The sequence below is a fragment of the Nannospalax galili genome, unplaced genomic scaffold (assembly GCF_000622305.1).
Source record: "Nannospalax galili isolate Female #2095 unplaced genomic scaffold, S.galili_v1.0 scaffold149, whole genome shotgun sequence".
NCBI lineage: Eukaryota > Metazoa > Chordata > Mammalia > Rodentia > Spalacidae > Nannospalax > Nannospalax galili.
This window is the reverse complement of record NW_008359763.1, coordinates 20386-41398: the sequence shown is the minus strand read 5'-3', so window position 1 is coordinate 41398 and position 21013 is coordinate 20386. Positions and strand designations below refer to the sequence as shown.

Genomic DNA, 21013 nt, shown 5'->3' with positions numbered 1-21013 from the left:
CAACACCGTCTTCTGGCCTCTAGGCTTTGCACACACAGATGCACTTACATACATGCAGGCAAAACACTCATACACATAAAATAAAGGTAAGTTTCTATTTTTAAATTTTAAATTTGTCTTTTGGAGAAGTTTATTTTCCTTTAAAAAAATTTTATTGGGGGGATGTGCACCATGACATGCATGTAGACAACGTTGTGGGGTCAGTTCTCGCTGCCTTCTTTCCTACAGGTACCAGGGATTGAACTCGGGTTGCCCGGCTTGCACAGAAAGTGCCTTTCCTCGCTGAACCATCTCACTGCGGCTTTTTAAAGTCTTGGTGTGGGTAACTGTCTTGGTGGTTTCTTTGTTAATACAGGGTCTGCCTACATAGCCCATGCTGGCCTTGAACCCACTAGGCTGACTCCGCTGGCCTCAAACCCCCAGTGCTCTTCTTCTTCAGCCTTAGGAGTTCTGGGTTACAGGGGTGCCCCACCATGCCATGCTTTTTGTTTAACTGTTATATCCTTTGTATTATAATAATTAGAATTTATAGCTGTACATTTTTCTCCATTTTAGGCAAATTTCATTAACTTTTACATGCACGCAATGTTGTTTTAGTTTCATAATTGCAATTGGATGTTCGAATTCTTGGGGAAATCCAAAGTTACTTGTAATCTTTCATTTATAGAAATTCAGTTTTTAAAATGATCCTTTTCTTGCTAATGTTTTCGTTTTTAACATTATAGCCAAAGAATATTGACTTATAACTTTTACTTGGGAATTTCTTGGCTTTTTCTCTGCTGCCTTAATATGGCTCTGGGGATTTGGGGGTTTTTGGGGGTTTTTTTTTTGAGACAAGGTCTCCTTGTAGGCCCAGCTGTCCTAGAATTTGCTATGTAGACCAGGTTGGCCTTGAACTCACATAGTTTCACCTGCCTCTGCCTCCCAACTGCTGGGACTAAAGGAGTGCACCACCACACCTGGCTGGCTCTGGAGATTTTGAAAAGATTGTTGACTCTTATAGAATCACAAAGTCATCTGAATTGGGGTAATAATTTTTTATTTTTTATATTCACTTATTCTACTTCAAGACTAAAGTCTGGAGGCATGCTAAGGCCCCTCTCCCATGAAGATGTGTCTCTGTCTGACCCTCAGCCTCCTGGATTCCCAGTATGAATACCTCTGACCATCTGCTCTGCAGAGTGCTGTCTGTCGCCAGGTCGCTCTCTCACCTGCTTGGAGCCCCTTCTGGCCCTTGACATGACTTCTCTGAAAATGCTAAGTAGGATTTCCTTCCCGGTCAGCCAACCACCAGGAAGGCTGGCTAGTTCTTGAGACAGCACTGAGCGTGGGAAAAGGAGACCTAAAATGCTCTGATGCAGATGCTTCTGGGCCCTGCATCCAAAATGGACAGGATCAAGGCCCCGGTTGGGGGTGAGAGTCACAGGGTAGGTTGTGGCAGCCCTGGACCCAGTACCTTGGCTTGAGAAGTAAGGATGCTAGGAGGGGGCTCCAGAGCCAGAGGGGAGAGGTGAGGGTGCCTCAGGGAGGACTAATCTGGCCTCCTCACCCTTTCCAGAGCCTGGAACCCAAGCAAGCTTCCTGGACTGGCTGGAAGTGTGGACTGGGAGATGTGGACTGGGAGGTGTGGGCTAGAAGGGCTCCTACCTGCAGAGCCCACCCACAACCCAGAACAGCTCCCCATGTGGTGGGGTGACCCACAACACCCTAGAGGCCACTGAGACCTCTAGTTCAGGAAGGGGGTCAGTCCAGGTCTGTGTGCCATGCCCACCTCCTGCTGTCCCAGAAAGGAGGCACCGCACCGGCTGGAAATGCAGTGATCTCAGCCAGTGTTCTTTCTAGTTCTTCCTAAAATAAGCTTTTTCATAGAACCATAAAAATAATGTGCACTTACTGCAGAAACATGGACAATCCGAAGAGAGTCTGGTCCTGCCGTCCCTGCATTGTGAGGAGCCCTGGAAGAGTGGCACCCTCCCACAGGGACCCTGCACTGGAACTGCAGGCTTTACACCACGTGTGCCAGCCACTGCCTTTGTTCAGCATAGCAACAGAAAGATGTACTCGCACCTTAGGATTCCTCCTGAGGCTCGGGCTTTAACCATGTGCTGTTCTCTGCTTTCATGATCCTGGCTTCTGTGCTCACCTTTCATTGATTTGTCCACATTTCTTGAGTTTTGCTTTGTTTTGAGACAGGGTCTCATGTAGCCCAGGCTAGCCTAAACTCGGTACATAGTTCAAGAATGACCTTGAGTTCTTGATCTTCCTGCCGCCATCTCCAAAGTGCCGGGATTACAAGCGTGCATCACCAGGACCATTTTATGCAGTACTGGAGATAGAACCCAGGGCCTCATGTCCTTTCTAGTAAGTGGGCTGTCCCTATGTCGTCTAGTCTGACCTTCAACTTGTCATTCTCCTGCCTCAGCCTCTTGAGTGTTGGGCTTAGAGGTATCCCACCATGTCTTACTTTCTTTGACTGTTTTCTTGTAAGCGAGGCTCAGCAATTTCTCAGATGTTCATTAATCATTTCAATTTGCAGAAGAAATATGTAGCCAGTCACCCACAGGCCTCCCCGTCTGTTTACAGGTTCCCACACCCTCGGCATCAACTGTGTCAGCTGGCGTCTGCCAGGCTCTTGAGGTCAGCCCAAAATGGGTCAGCTGGGGTGGGAGGGGATGATACCCTGTCCCCACAGTATTGGAAGCTGCAGCAGCAACCACTGTGATCACCCTTGGGGAGAGAGGCAGACGCTGGTGCAGATACAGTGGAACAAATCCCAGGGTTCCTCCTCAGAGCTTGTGAGGATTGGGATGCCCCTTGTCAGTAAGCTTTGCCTAGAGCTTATAGTAGTACATGCAGGGCTTGAATACATGACACAGTGAGCCTCACATGAGTGGTTTTCAGGGGAGAGGAGAGGAGGAAACTTAGAGCTGTGGGTGACTGCTCTGGAAGGCCTTTTACCTGCTTCATTAGATCTGCCCTGTCACCTGGAGGCTGAGGCAGTCCTGCTTGGGGCAGACAAGACGTGAACAGATGATGCAAGGTTCTTAGGGTCCCTTGGGGTAAGAGGTGACACATGCCTGGTGTGGGCTCAGACACTGCAATTTAGGGCCAGGTGGGCCCTGTAATGGGATGACTGCAACTGCACTGTCCCCAGAGGGGCTAAGTCATCGTGGGCATCTAGACTTCGTTGTCAGCAAGAGCCATGAACCACTGGGCGCCAGAGTGTTGTCTTGGGATCCAGAGACTTGGGAAACTCCCACCATAGTATTCAGGAACATTCCAAGATGAGTTTGCTTAGGGGACCAGAATAGCAAGTCCTAGCCAAAAAAGGATAATTATTCAGTTACATGAGAACTGAAAATGAGGGAGTTGAAGCCAGAGCTTTGTGACTATTTTGGGTCTCGCTGGCAGCGGGAGGAATGTCCGCCCTCCAAGGGGATTTCTTTTATCTCATCCTCACTGGTAGAACACACAACAGTTCCTAAGAGCCTCAGCTGTCACTTCTACATAAATAAACAGGACAAAATGGGCAGCCATCCCCACACCACAGGTATTTTTAGATATGGGTGGCTTCGGTCTAGAAGGCTAACTTATCAAGGAGAGAGTGCCTGGGCCCAGAATAGCCAGCCGGCCACATGCTCAGCCTCGTAGGGCCCCAGTGTGGGTTCTGTGGTGACCTGGTTACCTGTCAGAGTCTTTGCAGCCTTACTTCTCAGACCACAGGGGGCCAGGACAGTGTCCATGGTGATCTGTCACCAAAACTGACTATGGGTTTGGTTGGGGAAAGGAAGGGTTGCATCAGCCCCTCAGTTGACCGACGCCAGCTCCAAAGGTGGCCTTTAATTTTCAACAAGACCTGACACATTCAGTCCTCAACATACACTGACTCATTTTTATTTCACAATGATACCCAAACTGCCCCAGCTTCCTGTGGCTTTCCCACTTTTTTTTTTTTTCTCTATTTGGTCTTTTTGAGACAGGGTCTCCCTGTAGCCCCAGCTGGCCTGGAACTCACTATGTAGAACAGGCTGGCCTTGAACCCACAGAGATCTGACTGCCTCTGCCTCCCGAGTGCTGGGACTAAAGGCGTGCACCCCCACTTCTGGCCCACTTCTGTTTTCTAAGTGAAGCACTAGTCCTCACTTGCTCAGGAGCCCACACACCCCAGACCGGAGAGCAGCAGAGAGGCTGCATGGCCTCTGATGCGGGTTTAGGGAAGCCCTAGGCAGGGTGGGTAGTGGCCCTGGGGCATCTGGAGTGAGAAGGGGGGTGTGGAATAATGACCTAGCAATTTAGGAGCTGGGTGGAGGAAGGTCTAGATTCAGCAAGGCCCCTGCTCTTCCCACAGAGCCTCTTAGATGTCCTAAAGGTCTCCTATCTGAGTGAATTGATGGTCTTTGCTCCCTTTACACTCTTCCTACATTCTAAGGAAATCTTCCATTTCTTCACTACCATTTCTGGAATTTTCCACTTTTTTGTGTAGATCCAAAATCCTTCCTGGTATACTTTTTGATTGAAGAATTTTTTTTTTTTTTTTTTTTGGTCTTTTTGAGGCAGAGTCTCCCTGTAGCCCCAGCTGTTCTGGAATGCACTATGGAGACCAGACTGGCCTTGAACTCACAGAGATCTGCCTGCCTCTGCCTCCCCTGTGCTGGGATTAAAGGTGTGCGCCACCACGCCCTGCTTGTAGAACTTTTTTGACCTTCCTTGAAGCCCAGGGCTACTGACAGTCAACTTTCACAGCTTCTTTTTTTCTAAAAATCATTCCTTATTCCATCCCTATGTCTGAATGTTGTTATTGTTAGCTATCTGATTCTGGCTTGCCAGGGTGTGACTCCCTTAGTCCAGGATTTCTCTGGCTTACCTGGTCTCTCATGGGAAGTTCATTGTGATTCTGATGGTCATTCGTGTGTGTGTGTGTGTGTGTGTGTGTGTGTGTGTGTGTGTGTGAGAGAGAGAGAGAGAGAGAGAGAGAGAGAGAGAGCGAGCGAGCTTTAATGACTTTAAGACTTAGTTCTCTGATTTTTAACAGGTGGTTGGTGTATGTCTGCACATTTGTTGCTTAGTGTTTTACGCTCCTTGGGGCTGCCTGGTCTTCTTGGGTTTTGGATTCGCTGTCTCTCATTGATTTGGAAGAAGCCTCAGCCGTTATCTCACCAGATTTCTTCTGCTGTGTGCCCGCACTGGAACTGATTCACAGTGGGAGTTTGTACCATGCATGTTAGCACCGCTCTTGGATTCCCTCTGTAAGAGTTTCCTCTCCGCCCCTCTTTTTTCTCTTTGTGTTTCGGTTCATGTAATTTCACGTAATTTCATGTAATTTCACCTGAAGACAAGTCCTCCTCTAGATAGCTGCCCATTAAAGGAGTTAGCTCTGATGCCATACTTTCTGTACCCAACAAGCATTTTTATATCTCCCCCTCTCCACCTCCCCCACCCCCATCCCTCTCCTCCGAGAAGACTTAAAAAGTACAAAGTAGGTGGTATGTTGTCCCTGTCCCCTCCCACTCCTCCCCCAACTCCATCCCTGTCACCAGCACCCTTTCTCATGGGAAAGACTGGCAAATCAGCAGCCCTGCAGGGTGTCAGGGCCCTAGCGACTCCAGGTAGGCTCTGGGGCCCACTCTCTGATGGCTGCCGACAAGTGAGTGGTATGGTACCTTCTCCAGCAGTTTTGGAGTGAGCTGAGTGGAACAATGATGCTTTCACACCCTAACCAGAGGCAGCTGTGATTTGCTTTATTTTCTTTTTAAAAATTCTAAATTAATTTTATGTGTGTACACCTACATGTCTATGTGTGTGCACCTGCATGTCTTTATATCTACCACATGAGTGAAGGAGCCAAAAGAGGGTGTTGACTCCCCTGGAACTCAAGTTACAGAGGGTTGCAAGTCCATCAGAGATCTGGCTTGCACAGCACCAGGTCACCTGGGCTTCATGTGCCAGCACAGAACTGAGGCAAAATGAAGAGGAGACTACAGAGGGAGCAGGAACCAGGTCCGGGGGTATGTTGGTAGCCCCACGTGTGGACTCAAGAGCCTGTCTGGATTTGCTAGGGCCCCAAGGGGGTCCTCCTTTAACTCTCCACCTCGTTTGTTGAGATAGGGTCCTGGCCTGTAAGCCCCCAGGATCTGCCTGTCTCCACCCCCCCAGCACTGGGGTTATAGATACACACTGTTGTACTTCTCTTTTGTATGGGTGCTGGAGATCCAAACCTGGGTCCTTGTGCTCATGAAGCAGGCGCCTTACCCAATGAACCTTCTCCCCAGCCTAGACTCACCTGATTTTCTTTTCAGTGCTGGAGATGGACAGAGAGCCTCCTGAATGCTAGGAAACAATACTAGTCAGCCATGTCCCCAGCCCGATTCACCTTCTGGAAATACCATTTGTTTGCACACATTAGCAGAAAAATTTCTCATGGGATGCAGGACTCTCTGAATTCCCCAGGCATGTGTGTCCCATTAGGGACAGTTGTATTTGGGGGGCATCATGTAAAACCCACACTGATCATGAGACTCATGCCTGCCTCTGGTCTCATGACACATGCTCGGTACCATGTGTCCATGTTACACATGATTCTCAGGCCTGCTTCCCGAGGGCACCGGAATCAAGATTATGATGGCTGACAGAGGGGTGGCTGCGTCTTCCTGGATATTCAAATCCAGTATGAGGTTTAATGACAGCCCTGACAGCATGGGCCACAGCCTGCCAGCCACCACATCTGCAGTGTGAGCACGGAGACCCAAGGGATTTGCTTGCCCTATAGGAGCTTGGGCACCCCTGTGCAGCTCGAACTCATTGAGATCCCATGCTGGCCTTGTAGGTTCCTGGCGCCCATTGTGACCACCCCCAGCAAGTGAGATTTGGACACAGACAAGGTCCAAGCTACAGCCAGCTCTGGCCCCTGAGGCATAAAGACCCTGAAACCAGCCTAAAGTACTCACATCCCAGTTCCCTCTAACAGGCTCTGATTCCCCCTCTACAAGGTCATGGGTCCCAAAGCACCCCAGAACAAATGAGGCCATGTACAGAACCGTGGGTCCCGTGTCTGGCACATATGAGCACCCAGGGGATGTGGGCAACCGCAGCCATGTCATGGGGATTGACAATAACCCATGAGGCCATCAGTCCCTAAGAACAGCCCCTGTCTCCCAACTCCTAGTAAAGATCATTTTCCTGAATCCTGTAGCTGTCTATCAAGTCAGAGGTCTGGGGGAATGTGGACTGGGGAGGCAGATGGAGCCATGCTTCAACTTCCCCCGCTCCAAGGGGCATTTGATTCCCACGTCCCGGACTGGGAGGTGACATGGGAGAGTGCCAAGGGCAGGATTCGCTCGGGAATGATTCATTCTGCTTCGTTTAAGGGGAGTCCATGGAGACAGGCTGCTCCGAACCAGCCTTCACTGTCTCTCCCTAGGGAGCCCAGCCTCCCTGTGCTCTTCCTGATGGCGAAGGGCCCTGGGGACAGGGACAAGAGAGCAGGGAGCCCTGAGATGCACAGAGGGGTCTGGGATGAGCTTGCTTTTTGTGCCCCTGCAGAATTGAGTCCCCATGGCTTCCTTCCACCTGAACCATGCTGTCTGCCTCACTCAGCCCAGCTACCACACCAGAGAGGTCACCAGCGCCACACAGCAGGGGATGCGCATGCACGTGTACACATGCATGTGTACACACAAAGGCCACTCCCATGAGCAAAAACACTTGCAGCTATGACCCTGGGATGGAGTTGAGAGCCCTGTGGTTCAATGACACACACAGTCACACCTGGAGAATAACATGGTCACACACATGATCACACACAGAGTCACGTAGAGAATAACACAGTCACACATGGAGAATAACATGGTCACACGTGGTCACACACAGTCATAGCTATAGAATAACATGGTCACATACACAATCACACCTAGAGAATAACATGCTCATATGTGGTCACACATGGTCACACTGAGAGAATAACAGTCACCACATGTGGTCACACACAGAGGGCCATACCTACATAGTCACACCTAGAGAATAACATGGTCACACACATAGGGTCACATACTCATGGTCACACTAAGTCACATCTGTAGAGTCACACATGTCACACAGTCTCACATGGAGAATAACATTGTCACCACATGGTCTCACACATGGTCATACATAGAGAATAACACAGTCACATGTGTGGTCCCACACAGTCATACATAGGAAATAACATGATCACCACATGTGGTAAAACACACAGAGAGAGACAGAGGAAACAGATGGAATAACATGGTCACACACATAGTCACACACACAGTAACACTTAGAAAATGAAAGGTCACCACACATGGTCACACACATAGTCATACGTAAAGACTAACACGGTCACACACATAGTAACATATGTGGTCACACATGTAGTCACACACATAGCAAATAATATGGTCACACAATCACAACCTCACACACATTGGTTCACATGGTCATGCACACAGTCACAGAGATAAACAGTCTCACACATGGTCATGGTCACACACAGTCACGCAGAGAACAGCATAGTCTCACACACAGTCCTGCACATACAGGGTATCGCTAAAAATCCTTCTCTGGGGGAGATGTGGGCAGCATCCACCCCTCATAAGGTCCTAACAACAAACCAAAGTTCAGTGCCACCACAGTTCACTCTATGGAACCAGTGAGTTTACGGGGCTTATCCACAGAGTGTGGGTGAGGGGTCACCTCCAGGAGCATGGGTGACCCAAAGCAGCCACACAGGAAGCCTTCACCCAGCATGCACCAAGGCTTCTATAGCTTCTTAGACAGAGGCCCCCTTGTCCTGCTCTTCTCTGCCTGTATACTCTTCTACCTCATGAAACACAGAGGTCATGTGCAGTCAGGGCAAAACTGCATACAACTGGCTGGGAGGAGTGGCAGGATACTCCTGTAAGGTGCAATGACTCCCACCCCCTCCTAGGAGGGAAAGTCAGCAGCCCACAGGTCCCATGTGATGGACTCTTGCAAGTGGCACAGCTGATCTCACAAAGATGGTGGCAGTTTGGCTCAGAGAAGAGGGCCTTACAGCACAGGGTCAACAGAGTCCCGTGTACACAGTCTTATACATATAGGATCTCACATATCCATATGTACACTGTCATTGAAAATAGCACAGACACAGTCAAGGTATCTCACACACATGCAAACTGCCCTCTATTTGCTCGTAACCATCAGCTGTACTCTAGGCCACCCTAGGGTCAAGGATATCACCGCTCCTTTGTGGACCAACTCCACAAAAGTCAGGAGACTTTGGGCTGGCAAGATGGCTCAGCACATGCTGTGAAGCCTAGATACCCAACTTTAATCCCTGGAACCCACATGGTGGAGAGAAAGAACCAACTCCTACAAGTTGTCCTCTGACTTCCACATGTGCTTTGAAACATACACATACCCACACATAACACAGTCTCATAGATGTAAAAAGGTCTCCCTTGGATCCTGGCCCAAAGCCTCTACTTGCCATATTGATGGCCCAGTCTGAATGTGCCTGGAAGTCTCTCAGAATCCACTGTCATGTCGCTGTGGCTTGTGGGTGACCAGCTCAGTAGGGACCCTTGATAGGCCCGCAGCAGGAGCATGGGAACAGGGCCCTCCAGCTTAGATTCCAGGTTCACTGTAGCAGGGACTGGGCATCTACCCTCTGATGGCCAGTGCAGGATGTCTGGGAATGGCCACAAGCTGTCCAGGACACCCACCTACTAGAGCTAGGGCCATGCCTCATGGGCTGGGCTTCCAAGAGGAGGCAGAGGGGCACTTACCTCTGAGTGGACAAGACTGAGTGAGTCCCAGCTGGATCCTCTGACAACCCCTTTTCATATTCACAGGAGTTACGGGGAGCTCACTGACTGCACCAAGCACGTGGCGGAAAAAATCGGCTGTTTCTGGCCCAACCCGGAGGTGGACAAATTCTTCGTGGCCGTCCATCACCACTACTTCAGCAGCTGCCCCGTGTCTGGCAGGGCCGTGCAGGATCCCCCCAGCAGCATCCTCTGTCCCTTTATCCTGCTCCCCATCATGGTGACGCTGCTGATGACCACGCTGGTGGTCTGGAGGAGCAAGCGCACAGAGGGCATCGTGTAGGTGGCCTGGGTGCTGGGAGGCTGGGAGGGCCAGGGAGTGTGGGCCCGGCCAGGCCCTGCATCAGGCTGAACACGCCCTGACTGGAGGTTGGGACCCCTAGGGGAAGGGAGTAGGGGCCCCTCTTTGCCTCTGGAGAGGTTTAAACTCTGGATCTCTGTTGGACTTGTCACCATCATGCCCATTCTGACCTCCAAGCCAGACTGCTTACTCCACAGACATGTTTGTGGATGCACAGTCTATGATTAAAAAAGTGTCCTTGAACTTGGGAATTGTTCTGATTTCTATGTAGAAACAGCCAGCCCTGGGAGGTGAAGGGTGGGAAAAAGCCATTCCTAAAGACCCCTTTGCTAATGGGAGTTCCTAGGGGCAGGAAGAAGGCTCAGTCAAGGGTCCTGTGTGTGTGCTCAGGGGTACCCGTGTGATTCCGGTGCCCTTGGCCCCCACCATGCAGTCCCTCCTCTTAGCACCTGGGAATGATCATAAATACAAGAGTAGCAAGAGCACCTGCGGTGAGCTGGAACCACACGACACACAGGGTCGTGGAGCTCAGGGCAGCGGGCAGGGAAGCAGTGCCCGTGCCTCCGTTGACAGAGGAGGGCTCAGTCATTGCCCAGCTTCCCTAAGGGACCCTTTGGTCACGCTGCATTCCCTGAGGAACCCCAACACATGGGACAGGTGAAGGCCAAGAGGTACCAGGGATGGTGCCCTCCCCACTCCTTAGCACTGTCCCTTTGGTCCTTAGCCCAGGGACAGCAGTGACAGTTTTAATTTGGAAAATACCATTGAGCCAGTTGTGGCGGTGCACGCCTGTACTTTGGCGTTGGAGAAGCTGAGGTAGAGGGCTTACTATGAATGAGGACGGCCTGGGTTAGGAAGACCCTGTTCCCAAAAACCAAGATGAAAAAAATAATAAACAACAGGAAGGAAGAAAAGAGCAAAGGAAAATAATATTTCGTTTCTGCCCTGAGCTGGGGGACAGCCTCTTTGCCAGAGCTTTGTCATAGAAGTCTTTGGCTGAGGCTCGGGGGGGTGTTGGCAGGCGGGAGCCCGGGGGACTTTTGGAAGTCACAGAATCCAAAAACAGCAAGAGAATGAGGGAGTTCAGCTTGGGAAATGGAATTGGCGCAGTATGCCGTTCCCCGAGCTGCTCATATTAATGAGCTCCGAGGGCTTCCTGTAAGCCAAGAAGACTCTGGACTGAGATCATCTTCAAAGCAAGGCTGACCCTGCTGTGCTAAGCAGGGCACACACAGGCAGCACGGAGTGGAGGCGGTGAGCCCCAAGACCCCACGCCATCCTTCTGGGGAACCTCATCCATGGGGAGTGAAACCTGCTTCATGTTCATTGAAAAAGAATATTGGTGGTTTCTGCCTAAGGACAGACAGAAGGCTGTACCTGTCACAATCAAATGTTTATTCCCAGTAATTTCTCTTCTAGGAATTCACCCCAAATACACAATTAGAGATGTGCAAAAGGGCCTGTGGGGACTAAGAGCAGAAGAGGCGACAAGCTCCATGGCCCAACGGAAGACTGCTCATTAGATGAACTCCAGATACAGAAGGCAACTTGCTTTCCGAAAATGACAGGCATGGGGGCGTTTCGCTGGTGTAGAGTTCATTGGAAAGGGTAGATTTGGAAACAGGAAATGGAGGTGACCTCAGTGTTGTGTGTATGTACACACACAGTCCCTGTCCCTGGTCACATTACACTGGGGGAAGACCACACAACTCCCCCACACACGTGCATATCTAGCTGCCACCATCCAGTTGCTTGGTGTCACTTCCTAGATGGATGACATGGTCAGACCCCGAGTGGCCAGAACTCGAGTCCTGATTGGACCCTTTCGAGCTGTGTCCCTTAAGCAACTCTGTCCTGGGTGGCCATGTGACCTGGCGTGGGCCATCTGCCTAATCCCAGGGCTAGTGTCTGTGCTCCTGTGAGAAGAGGTGGCCTTTGAGAGGAGCCTCGTCCTTGGGGTCAGGCAGGAAGGTGTATGGGAGGAAAGGCTGGCAGATGCTCTTCTCTGTGATGGACATAGAAGATCAACAAAGCACTTTTCAAGGCCATTTGGAAGGGCAAACTTGGACCCAGAGGTTGTCCCCTCATGGGGTGTGCTCAGAGGGCCCTAGCATTCCCAGCTATTCACACCCTAGGGATAGAACGTTCCGGAAGTGGGAAGCTTGACGAGCCCTTTGCTGGACAGTTTACAAAATGGTCCCTCTTCTCAAACCCACCCCAGCCACATCTCCTGGGTCTGGGGATTGCCATGCAGAGCCCTCCCCACCTCCCTGGCTAAGGAAGCTTGCTCTCTGATCGCCCCTGAGATTAAGGTGGGAGGAGGGCAGGGATGCCTGGAGGTCCACGTCAAGGGAAGATGGCATGCTCAGTACAGCCTGTCATGATGGCATCTGCACCCCACACCTGCTGACTGCCCCCAAACACACTTGGGTGCTGCTCAGACTTGCCTTTGGCGCCTTCTTATAAACTCTGCCATTTTTAAAGACAGCAGGAAGGGCTGGCAAGATAGTTCAGTTGGTAAAGGGTCATGAAAGCACGAGGACCTGAATTCAAGCCCCAGAACGCACGTTATAAAACAAAACAAAACAGGCATGGTGGCACACTTGTAATCCTAGTGCTGGGGAGGAAGGAAGAGACAGGGTAGATAGATCCCTGGGGCTCGTTGGCCAGTCAGCCTGGCTTACTCAGCAAGCTCCAGGCCAATGAGAGAAAGCAAAGTGGTTGGCTCCTGATGATTGACAGTAGAGTATGACCTCTGGCCTCCACATGCACAATGCACATCTGTACACATGTATCACACACACACACACACACACACACACGACTTTAATTCTTCCAATGAAGAGGCAAGACAGCTGCCCCTCTGGGCCTCAGTTTCCTCACCTGTCAAAGGACAACCCCAGACCACAGATGCTGCGGGAGTATTTGTAAAGAGAGCCCTTGGCATTGTGCCCAATATACCACAGCTGTTAACCTTTGCCATGGAGACTCGGTCTTCATGCAAAGACCTGCAGTTCCTCCAGGTGTATCTTCCTGCCTCTCAGCCTCCCCCCTGCTCCATCACACAGAGGCAGGCAGATGAGTAGACTCACCCCTGGTGTTAACAGGAACTACTGAAGGGCCACGTTGGGAAATTCGCTCCTTCCATTCTGCACCAGATAGACGTGCAGCAGTCCCTGGGGCTGCATAACAGACTGAACAAGGCCCAGGCTAGAACTTTCTTCCTCTAAGTTCTCCAGCCTGGAAGTCTGACATCAAGATGTCAGCAGGGTCGGTTCTTCTCCTGGGCTTGCAGATAAAAATCATGCCAAATTACATACAACCCATCCAGCGACCTCACCTACCCATAAGCACCTCTTTAAAGGCCTTCCCTCTTCATAGGAGTCTGAGGTATGGGGGATTAGGGTCACAACATATGAACTGAGGGGAGGCTTAGGGGGACACAACTTGCCCATGACGAGACCCCACTTCCTGGAAACCACTGACGTTAGAGAAGCAGTGTTGTAACTCTGGGTGAAAACCAGTGGAAAACAGCTCTGGCCAGACATGCTAGGCAGAAATCACAGAGGGAACAAAAACCTGCTTCTCATCAAAGCCCATCAGTGCACATTCTTGTCAGGAAACGCAACGCTCAATTAGGAAGGGGCGGGTGGGGAGGGTCTCAGGGGAGACTCCTCCGAAAATTCCAGAGCCCAGTTCCTGGCTTTTCATCCTGTCTTATGACTGCTCTCCTCTCCCAACGCCATGTTCCTGACCAGATAGTGTTTCTTGGTTTTGTTTTATTTATTTAATTTCCCACCACTCACCCCACCCCCAAGCTACACAAGGAACAAAAGGATGGGACTGAGGACAGAAGAAAGAGAAAAACGCATTTTTCTTGAGTTAACTGGGTCAGCTGTCAGGAAAGTGGGGGTGGGGTGGAGAATATTCAAGAATGTGAGGGAGGCCTGTGGATCAGGCCAGCAGAGGGGGAGGTCTGCAAGCATGCTACTCTAGGCAAGAGCTGTCTGTGGGCCAGGCCAGAGCTGAGGAAGGGCTGTCACCTCCTGCTCTCCTGACTTTCCTCAACCCAGAGGTCACGTCTGATTTCCAGGTAGGAAGACTGAGGCACAGTGGTGACAGCACATGCCTGAGAGGCTGGAGCATGGGTGCCAGAGCCAGGTTTGAAGCCAAGGCTCTCTAACCCTGAAGCCACATTCCCTCACAGGTCGGTGCCACCGCCTTAATACAGACTGAGGATAAGGACCAGGGATTGGGCTGGGCAGAGGCGGAAGGTGGGGAGGCTGGCTGCCCCAGCTGGGGATGCCCCTGGGGGTCACAGCTTGGGTGTTTGCAATCCCGGGTACCAAAAGCCCAAGTGTAAGGCTTTTGTCCTTTCCTGCCAGAGCGTTCCTGGAGCCACCTATGCCCCCAGATACCCAACAGAGCAGCGCACAAGCCAGGGAGACGCTCTGGTTCTTTGGCTCTTTGACCCCTTGGGTTTAAGCACAGTGGGAGGCTTCCAAGGGAGAAGACAGGACTGTTTCTTCCTCTGCCGCGCAGCAGAGCTTCCTGAGAGGGAAGGAGGCAACGCCCTTTGGAAGTCCCACCTGTGCTCACTGGTGATGGTTCATGCCTCTGCCTCCTGAGTCCCAGGAAGGCTGGAGGCCTCAGTGAATAAGCCTTTTGGTGAGGGAGGCACATACATATGTCCCAGCCCAGTCCCTGGCCCAAACACCGTGCTGACCCTACAGCCCCTTGCCCGAGCACCCCACCCGACCCAAGATGGCCCACCAAGTCATCCTTTCCACTCACCTTTCTTCCCATCTACCCCCAATTTATAATTTATTTCTTATTTATTAAAAGTATTATTTGGAAATAATACTTTTTTTTTTTTTGGTCTTTTTGAGACAGGGTCTCCCTGCAGCCCCAAATGTCCTGGAACTCACTATGTAGACCAGGCTGTCCTCAAACTCACAGAGATCCACCTCCCTCTGCCTCCCGAGTGCTGGGATTAAAGGCGTGTGCCACCATGCCCGGCTGGAAATAATACTTTTAAAAATATTTAATAATTTTTAAAATTAATTCCAAAATTGTTCCTAGTGCAACAGTGAGTTCCTAGTGATGGGTTGAAGAGTTTTCCTATCTGCTTTCTTCATGACTTTATAAAGAGCTGAGCTTTCTAGTTTTCAAGTCCTGACCATGGGCAAGGTCATAAGCAGCTGGAAATGATTTTCTGGGATGGAAACAGGCCAGGCCCTGCTGGCTCAACCTTACCCTGAGCCTGGACTGCCTTTCCCCTGCCATGTGAGTGAGTGGTGGGCACGCGCTGCAAAGGCTGTTCTAGGACCCCAGTGTGACTGGCTGAATGACAGAACCCAGGAAGGAACTTTTGAGTTCCCAGAGCCTGAGAACCGCGCTGTTCTCCGGTGTCCACTAGGGGCACTCTAGAGTCGGAGGTGCCTCCGGGACCCACTGAGGCTGTGAGCTCTCCGCCTTGCTGTGCTGGTCCGGCCCAGGGCACCCCTCCCACCCCCTCACTGTCCTCTCTCTTCTTTCTTCCTCTTTTGTTTTTTCCAACTTCCTTTTTTCTGTTTTTTTTATAACTGAGGACCTTCACCTGTACAACACAGAGTCAAAGAATTGCTCATGTTAAACAGTGTTCTATAGGTGCTCACAAAGCACATATTTAATTCATTAATAGTAATTAACACACCAGCAATCCTCCATTGTTAAGGCATATACCTGGAGTGATACCCTATAAATGCTACCTGAAAGCAAATTCTTGCGAGTATGGTGATGCACACCTTTAATCCCAGCCCTCAGGAGGCAGAGGCAGGCAGATCTCTGAGAGATCCAAGTCAGCCTGGTCCACACAGTGACTTCCAGGCAGGCTGGGACTAGGGAGACTCTGTCAAAAATTTAAAAAGCTTCTTGGCCAGGCATAGTAGCACATGTCTACCTTTAATCCCAGCCCTCAGGAGGCAGAGGCAGGCAGATTCTGAGAGATCCATGTCAGCCTGGTTCACACAGTGACCAGGGACTAGGGAGACTCTGTCAAAAATTTAAAAAGCTTCTTGGCCAGGCATGGTAGCACATGTCTACCTTTAATCCCAGCCCTCAGGAGGCAGAGGCAGCGGATCTCTGTGAGATTGAGGCCACCCTGATCCACACAGCGAGTTCCAGGTCAGCTAGGGCTACAGGGAGACCCTGTCTCAAACAAAAAAACAAAACAAAACAAATAATTACTGTGGAGATGGCTCAGTAGATACAGTGTTTGCTGTGCAAGCATAAGGGTCTGAGCTTGGGTCCCCAGAACACTTGTAAACTACAAGATGTAGCATGCATCTATAATCCCAACTCTCCCCCGATGAAGAAAAGCAGAGACAGGAGAGTCCCTGGAAGCCTGGGGGCCAAGCAGCCTGGTGCACACAGCAGGCAAGAAATCCTGCCTTAGACCAACACCTGAGGCTGTCCTCTGACACACAAGCTGTGGCTCATACACACATCACACACACACAAATGCAACAACTTATTTTACTATGGGAGTGTCCTGTAACTTGAACAAGATGCAAGTTAACAACACAAAATGCAAAGCCACTCAGATAATTTTTAACATTCACTTTAATGTGTAATTTTCCAAACTTTAATTTGTACTTCTGTACATAGATAAGAGATACTGTGGTATTTTGAGTGTCCCCCCATAGGCTCAAGTATTTGAACACTTGGCCCCAATTGGTGGCACTGTTTTGTGGGGTTTAGGAGGTATGGCCTTGCTAGAGGAAGCAGGACACTGGGGGCAGGCTTCAAGAGTTCATAGCCACACCCCCTTTCTAGTATTTCTCTCTCTGCTTCCTGTACCTGCCCAAAGATGTGAGCTCAGCTTTCTGACTGGCCATGTCCTGCTGCCATGCCTCCCCACTACCATGATGGACTCCTTCCTCTGGAATGGTAAGTCAAATGAATGTTTTCTTCTATAAGGTGCCTTGGTCTTGGTGGCTTATCACAGCAACAGAGAAGTAACTAATACAGACACTTAAAACAGAAGAATGGGCTTATTCTATTTCATAAATAACTTGTTCAGTTTAAAGATGTATCTTTTTTTAATGACAGCACAGTTTTTAGGAGTCCCAGGGGCAGGGTCTTGGTTCTTTTTGTGTCTACTACTTATACACAGTGCTCTGATGTGCAGCTCCTTATTTTCTTCCTTAAAACAAATGTTTAGAAATAGACTATTGGGTCAAGGGGATCCATACACTTTGTATAAACATTCCAAGAGCTTGCATCAGCCCTACTCACCAGTGTCAGCCAAAGTTGATACTTAGGCTTTTGCCTAAAAGGGTCATAATTTCTTGTCTTAAGCAAATAAGGAAAAAAAGAAGTTGGGGGAGGAGAAGATGTTTTCAACACTGTTCTCATTAAGCATCTCTGACTACAGTATGGCTACCCTGTCTCCAGGGACGCTGACCACAGGAAGTTTGAGTGAGCTACAGCTGAGTCCTTACCCACTGACAAATTACCACACTCCTTCACAAGAGCACTCAGCTCACATGGGCTGACTCTGTGCAAATTTTATATGTGAAATGGTTTCTTTAGGATTTCCCCAAACATCAAAAGTGACTTTGTAGTTCTCTTCAAAGGGCCTTTCTCTTTCTCAGGATCCTATGAGCTCTCATGTTTATGTCATTTTATTGACTAAATTAGAAAACGTCCATCTTACTCTGTGCCCTAAATCGTTTGTAAAGCACAAGAACTATAGACTAGGAAGATGGACGTACTTGATAGGCCTATGACAGGATGCACAAGAAGATGAGGCAGGAGGATCACAAACTCACATAGACACACACATGTGAGGCAGGAGGATCACAAACTCACATAGACACACACATGTGAGGCAGGAGGATCACAAACTCACACAGACACACACATGTACACATAAAAATAAACAAATAACCTGAAAAAATAATTGCATCTTGCCAGGAGTGGTGGCACACGCCTTTAATCCCAGCACTTGGGAGGGAGAGGTAGGTGGATCTCTGTGAGTTCAAGGCCAGTCTGGTCTACATAGTGAGTTCTGGGACAGCTGGGGCTACAGGGAGACCCTGTCTCAAAAAGATAAAAAAAAATTATCTAAATGCTTTAAACAAAACAAAACAAACCAGGATGCCTGCACAAGGTGATGAGAGATACAAATTAAATTAAAGCAATAATACAATGTCCTTTTTTCTATGTCATGTTAGCAATTGTTTTTTGTTTTTGTTTTATTTTTTTGGCCTTTTTGAGTCAGGGTATCCCTGTAGCCACAGCTGGCCTGGAACTCGCTATGTAGACCAGGCTGGCATACTCTCAGAGAGATTTTTGAAGTGATAAAATCCATGATGACAGTTATAATCAAGGTAAGAATTACAACCTTGGCAAGACCAAATAATGGGATCCTATTAAACTTTTTTTTTCATTTATGAGTGTATCACCTACATGTGTATAAATGCACCCATGTCATGCAGCACCTGCAGAAGTCATAAGAGACATTGGATCCTCTGGAATTGGAGTTATGGACAATTGCTAACAGCCATGTGGGTGCTGGGAACTGACCCTAGGTCTTCTGGAAGAACAACCAGTGCTCTTAACCATTAACTGCTGAGCTATCTCTCAAGCCTCCATTTTTTTTTAAACATTTATTTATTTTGTTAGGGGCCCATGTGTCATGGCACACAGGTGGAAGTCAACTGGTGGGAGCAGGTTCTCTACCTCTACCATGTGGGTTCTGGGGATTAAGCTCAGGTTGCCAGGCTTGGTATCAAGTGCCTTTACTGGCTGAGTTATCTAACACACCCCTCCTAGTAAACATTTCAATTCATGGAGATTCTAGCAGACAGCCTGAGAGGGTGGGTTCAGACCTCCATCAGGGTAGCAGCTCAGAGCTCAGCAGACTGCCAGAGAGTGCCGGGTTCTGGCCTCCCTCTGGCCTCCAACTACCAGAGGACCTGAGAACCCAGGGGACTACCTGATAGCCCTGGATCCTGCGTCCACGTGGTGTGAGCTTCCCCTAAGTGTGCCATACCATCCCCAACCTGGGATTTTGTGAGGCCCCCTCCCAAGGCCCCAGGGCAGATCTGGCTTTGGTAGGCTAAGGCTGAGATCCTAGCAGACAGCCTGAGAGGGTGGGTTCAGACCTCCATCTGTGTAGTAGCTCAGATCTCAGCAGACTGCCAGAGAGTGCCAAGTTCTGATCCCCCCCTCTGTGCTCCCTCTGGCATAGGATTGACAAGCACAGGACTGTCTGAGAGAGCCTGGATCCTGCCTCCACGTGGTGAAGGAAGCCTGAACGTACCTGACTGGAACCTGAATTGGGCTTCTGTGGATACCCCTGAATAGCAGATCTGAAGCCATCAATTCCTTCCAAAATAAACCTGAGAGAACCTGAACACTGTACCAACCAGCTTTACATAACCAATAAAGAAAGGATCTAGGCACCCGGATAATACAAACAGAAGCATACTTCAACTTAATTCTCATATCAGAATCATAAACAACAAAAGAAATTCACTTTCCAAAACCACAATGAAAGAATAATAAACTGGAAAGTCAAAACACCATGTCCCCACCAAACCCCATCAATCCTATAGAAGAGTTCAACAAGGAAAAACCCCTAGAGATAACCCAGGACACTGAATTTAAAAGAACAATCATAAACATGATCAACAAATTTAAAGAACACACGAACACACAAATCGAAGAGCTAAAAGAAGATAGGGATAAACTTCTGAATGAAGTCACAAAAGAGATAGAAACATTGAAGAAAACTCAGGCAGAAATGAAGAAGTAAGTGCAAAACTCAATAAGCTGACTTGAAACCAAAAGGGAAAGCCTCACCTCTAGAATGAATGAAATGGAAAACAGAATATCAACCCTGGAGGGTAAAGTTGAAGAATTGGACGACTCAAGCAAAGACAATGGAAATTTTTAAAAAAGACAGGTAAATGGAGTATGCAAGAAATGTGGGACACCATGAAAAGACCAAATCTACAGATCATAGGTATAGAGGAAGGAGAAGAATTCCAGGCTAATGGTGTTGACCAGATCTTAAACAGGATTGTAGAAGAGAATTTCCCAAAATTAAGGAAAGACATCCCTTTACAAATACAGGAAGCACATAGAACACCAAATAGGATCAGAAAAGAAACTCCCTATGACATAGCATAGTAAAAACAGCAAATGTATAGAACAAAGAGAGAATACCGAAACCACAAGAGAAAAACAACAGGTCACATACAAAGGAAAGCCCATCAGAATTACAGCTGACTTATCAATGCAAACTATGAAAGCCAGAAGAGCCTGGACCAAGGCATTTCCAGTTCTACATGATAATAGATGACAGCCCAGAATATTATACCAGGCAAAAATGTCTATTATAGTTGAGGGAGAAAGAAAACCCTTCCATGACATGAATAGACTGAAAGACTACATGTCCACAAAACCATCCCTTCAAAGAATACTTGAAACAATACAGAGAGCAGAGAGAGAAACAACTATACCCAGGGGCAACAAAAGAAAATAAACAAAGATATAATCTAGGAAACACAAAATTACACAGAGAATACAAACAGCAATCAAAATCACGGCAACCAATACACAGCTTTCAATAATAACCTTAAATTTCAATGGACTGAACTCCCCAGTCAAAATACACAGGCTAAGCTAATGGATTAAGAAACAAAATCCATCTCTTTGCTGTCTGCAAGAAACCCATCTCACCTTCAAAGACAGGCACTACCTTAAGGTAAAAGGATGGAAAAGAATATTCCAAGCAAATGGCACTAAGAAACAAGAAGGGTTGCAATTCTAGGATCTGACAAAATAGACTTCAAAGTAAAACTAATCAGAAGAGATAAGGAGGGTCACTTCATTCTGA

At 48.8% G+C, this 21013-nt stretch overlaps 1 protein-coding gene and 1 long non-coding RNA gene across 2 annotated transcripts in view; both read left to right on the top strand.

Moving 5' to 3' along the window:
* Positions 1-10373, top strand: part of Ramp1 (receptor activity modifying protein 1) — a 58248-nt gene extending 47875 nt beyond the window's left edge. Inside the window, exon 3 of the mRNA XM_008823651.3 lies at positions 9849-10373. Within this exon, the coding sequence (XP_008821873.1) occupies positions 9849-10104 (256 nt within the window). The 3' untranslated portion in view covers positions 10105-10373. The remainder of the gene's footprint in view (positions 1-9848) is intronic.
* Positions 10374-14090: 3717 nt separating this feature from the next.
* LOC115068551 lies at positions 14091-19503 on the top strand. The gene is made up of 3 exons (XR_003847895.1): positions 14091-14215; positions 16973-17052; positions 19361-19503. It is a non-coding gene; the product is annotated as an uncharacterized LOC115068551 (long non-coding RNA).
* Positions 19504-21013: the final 1510 nt, after the last annotated feature.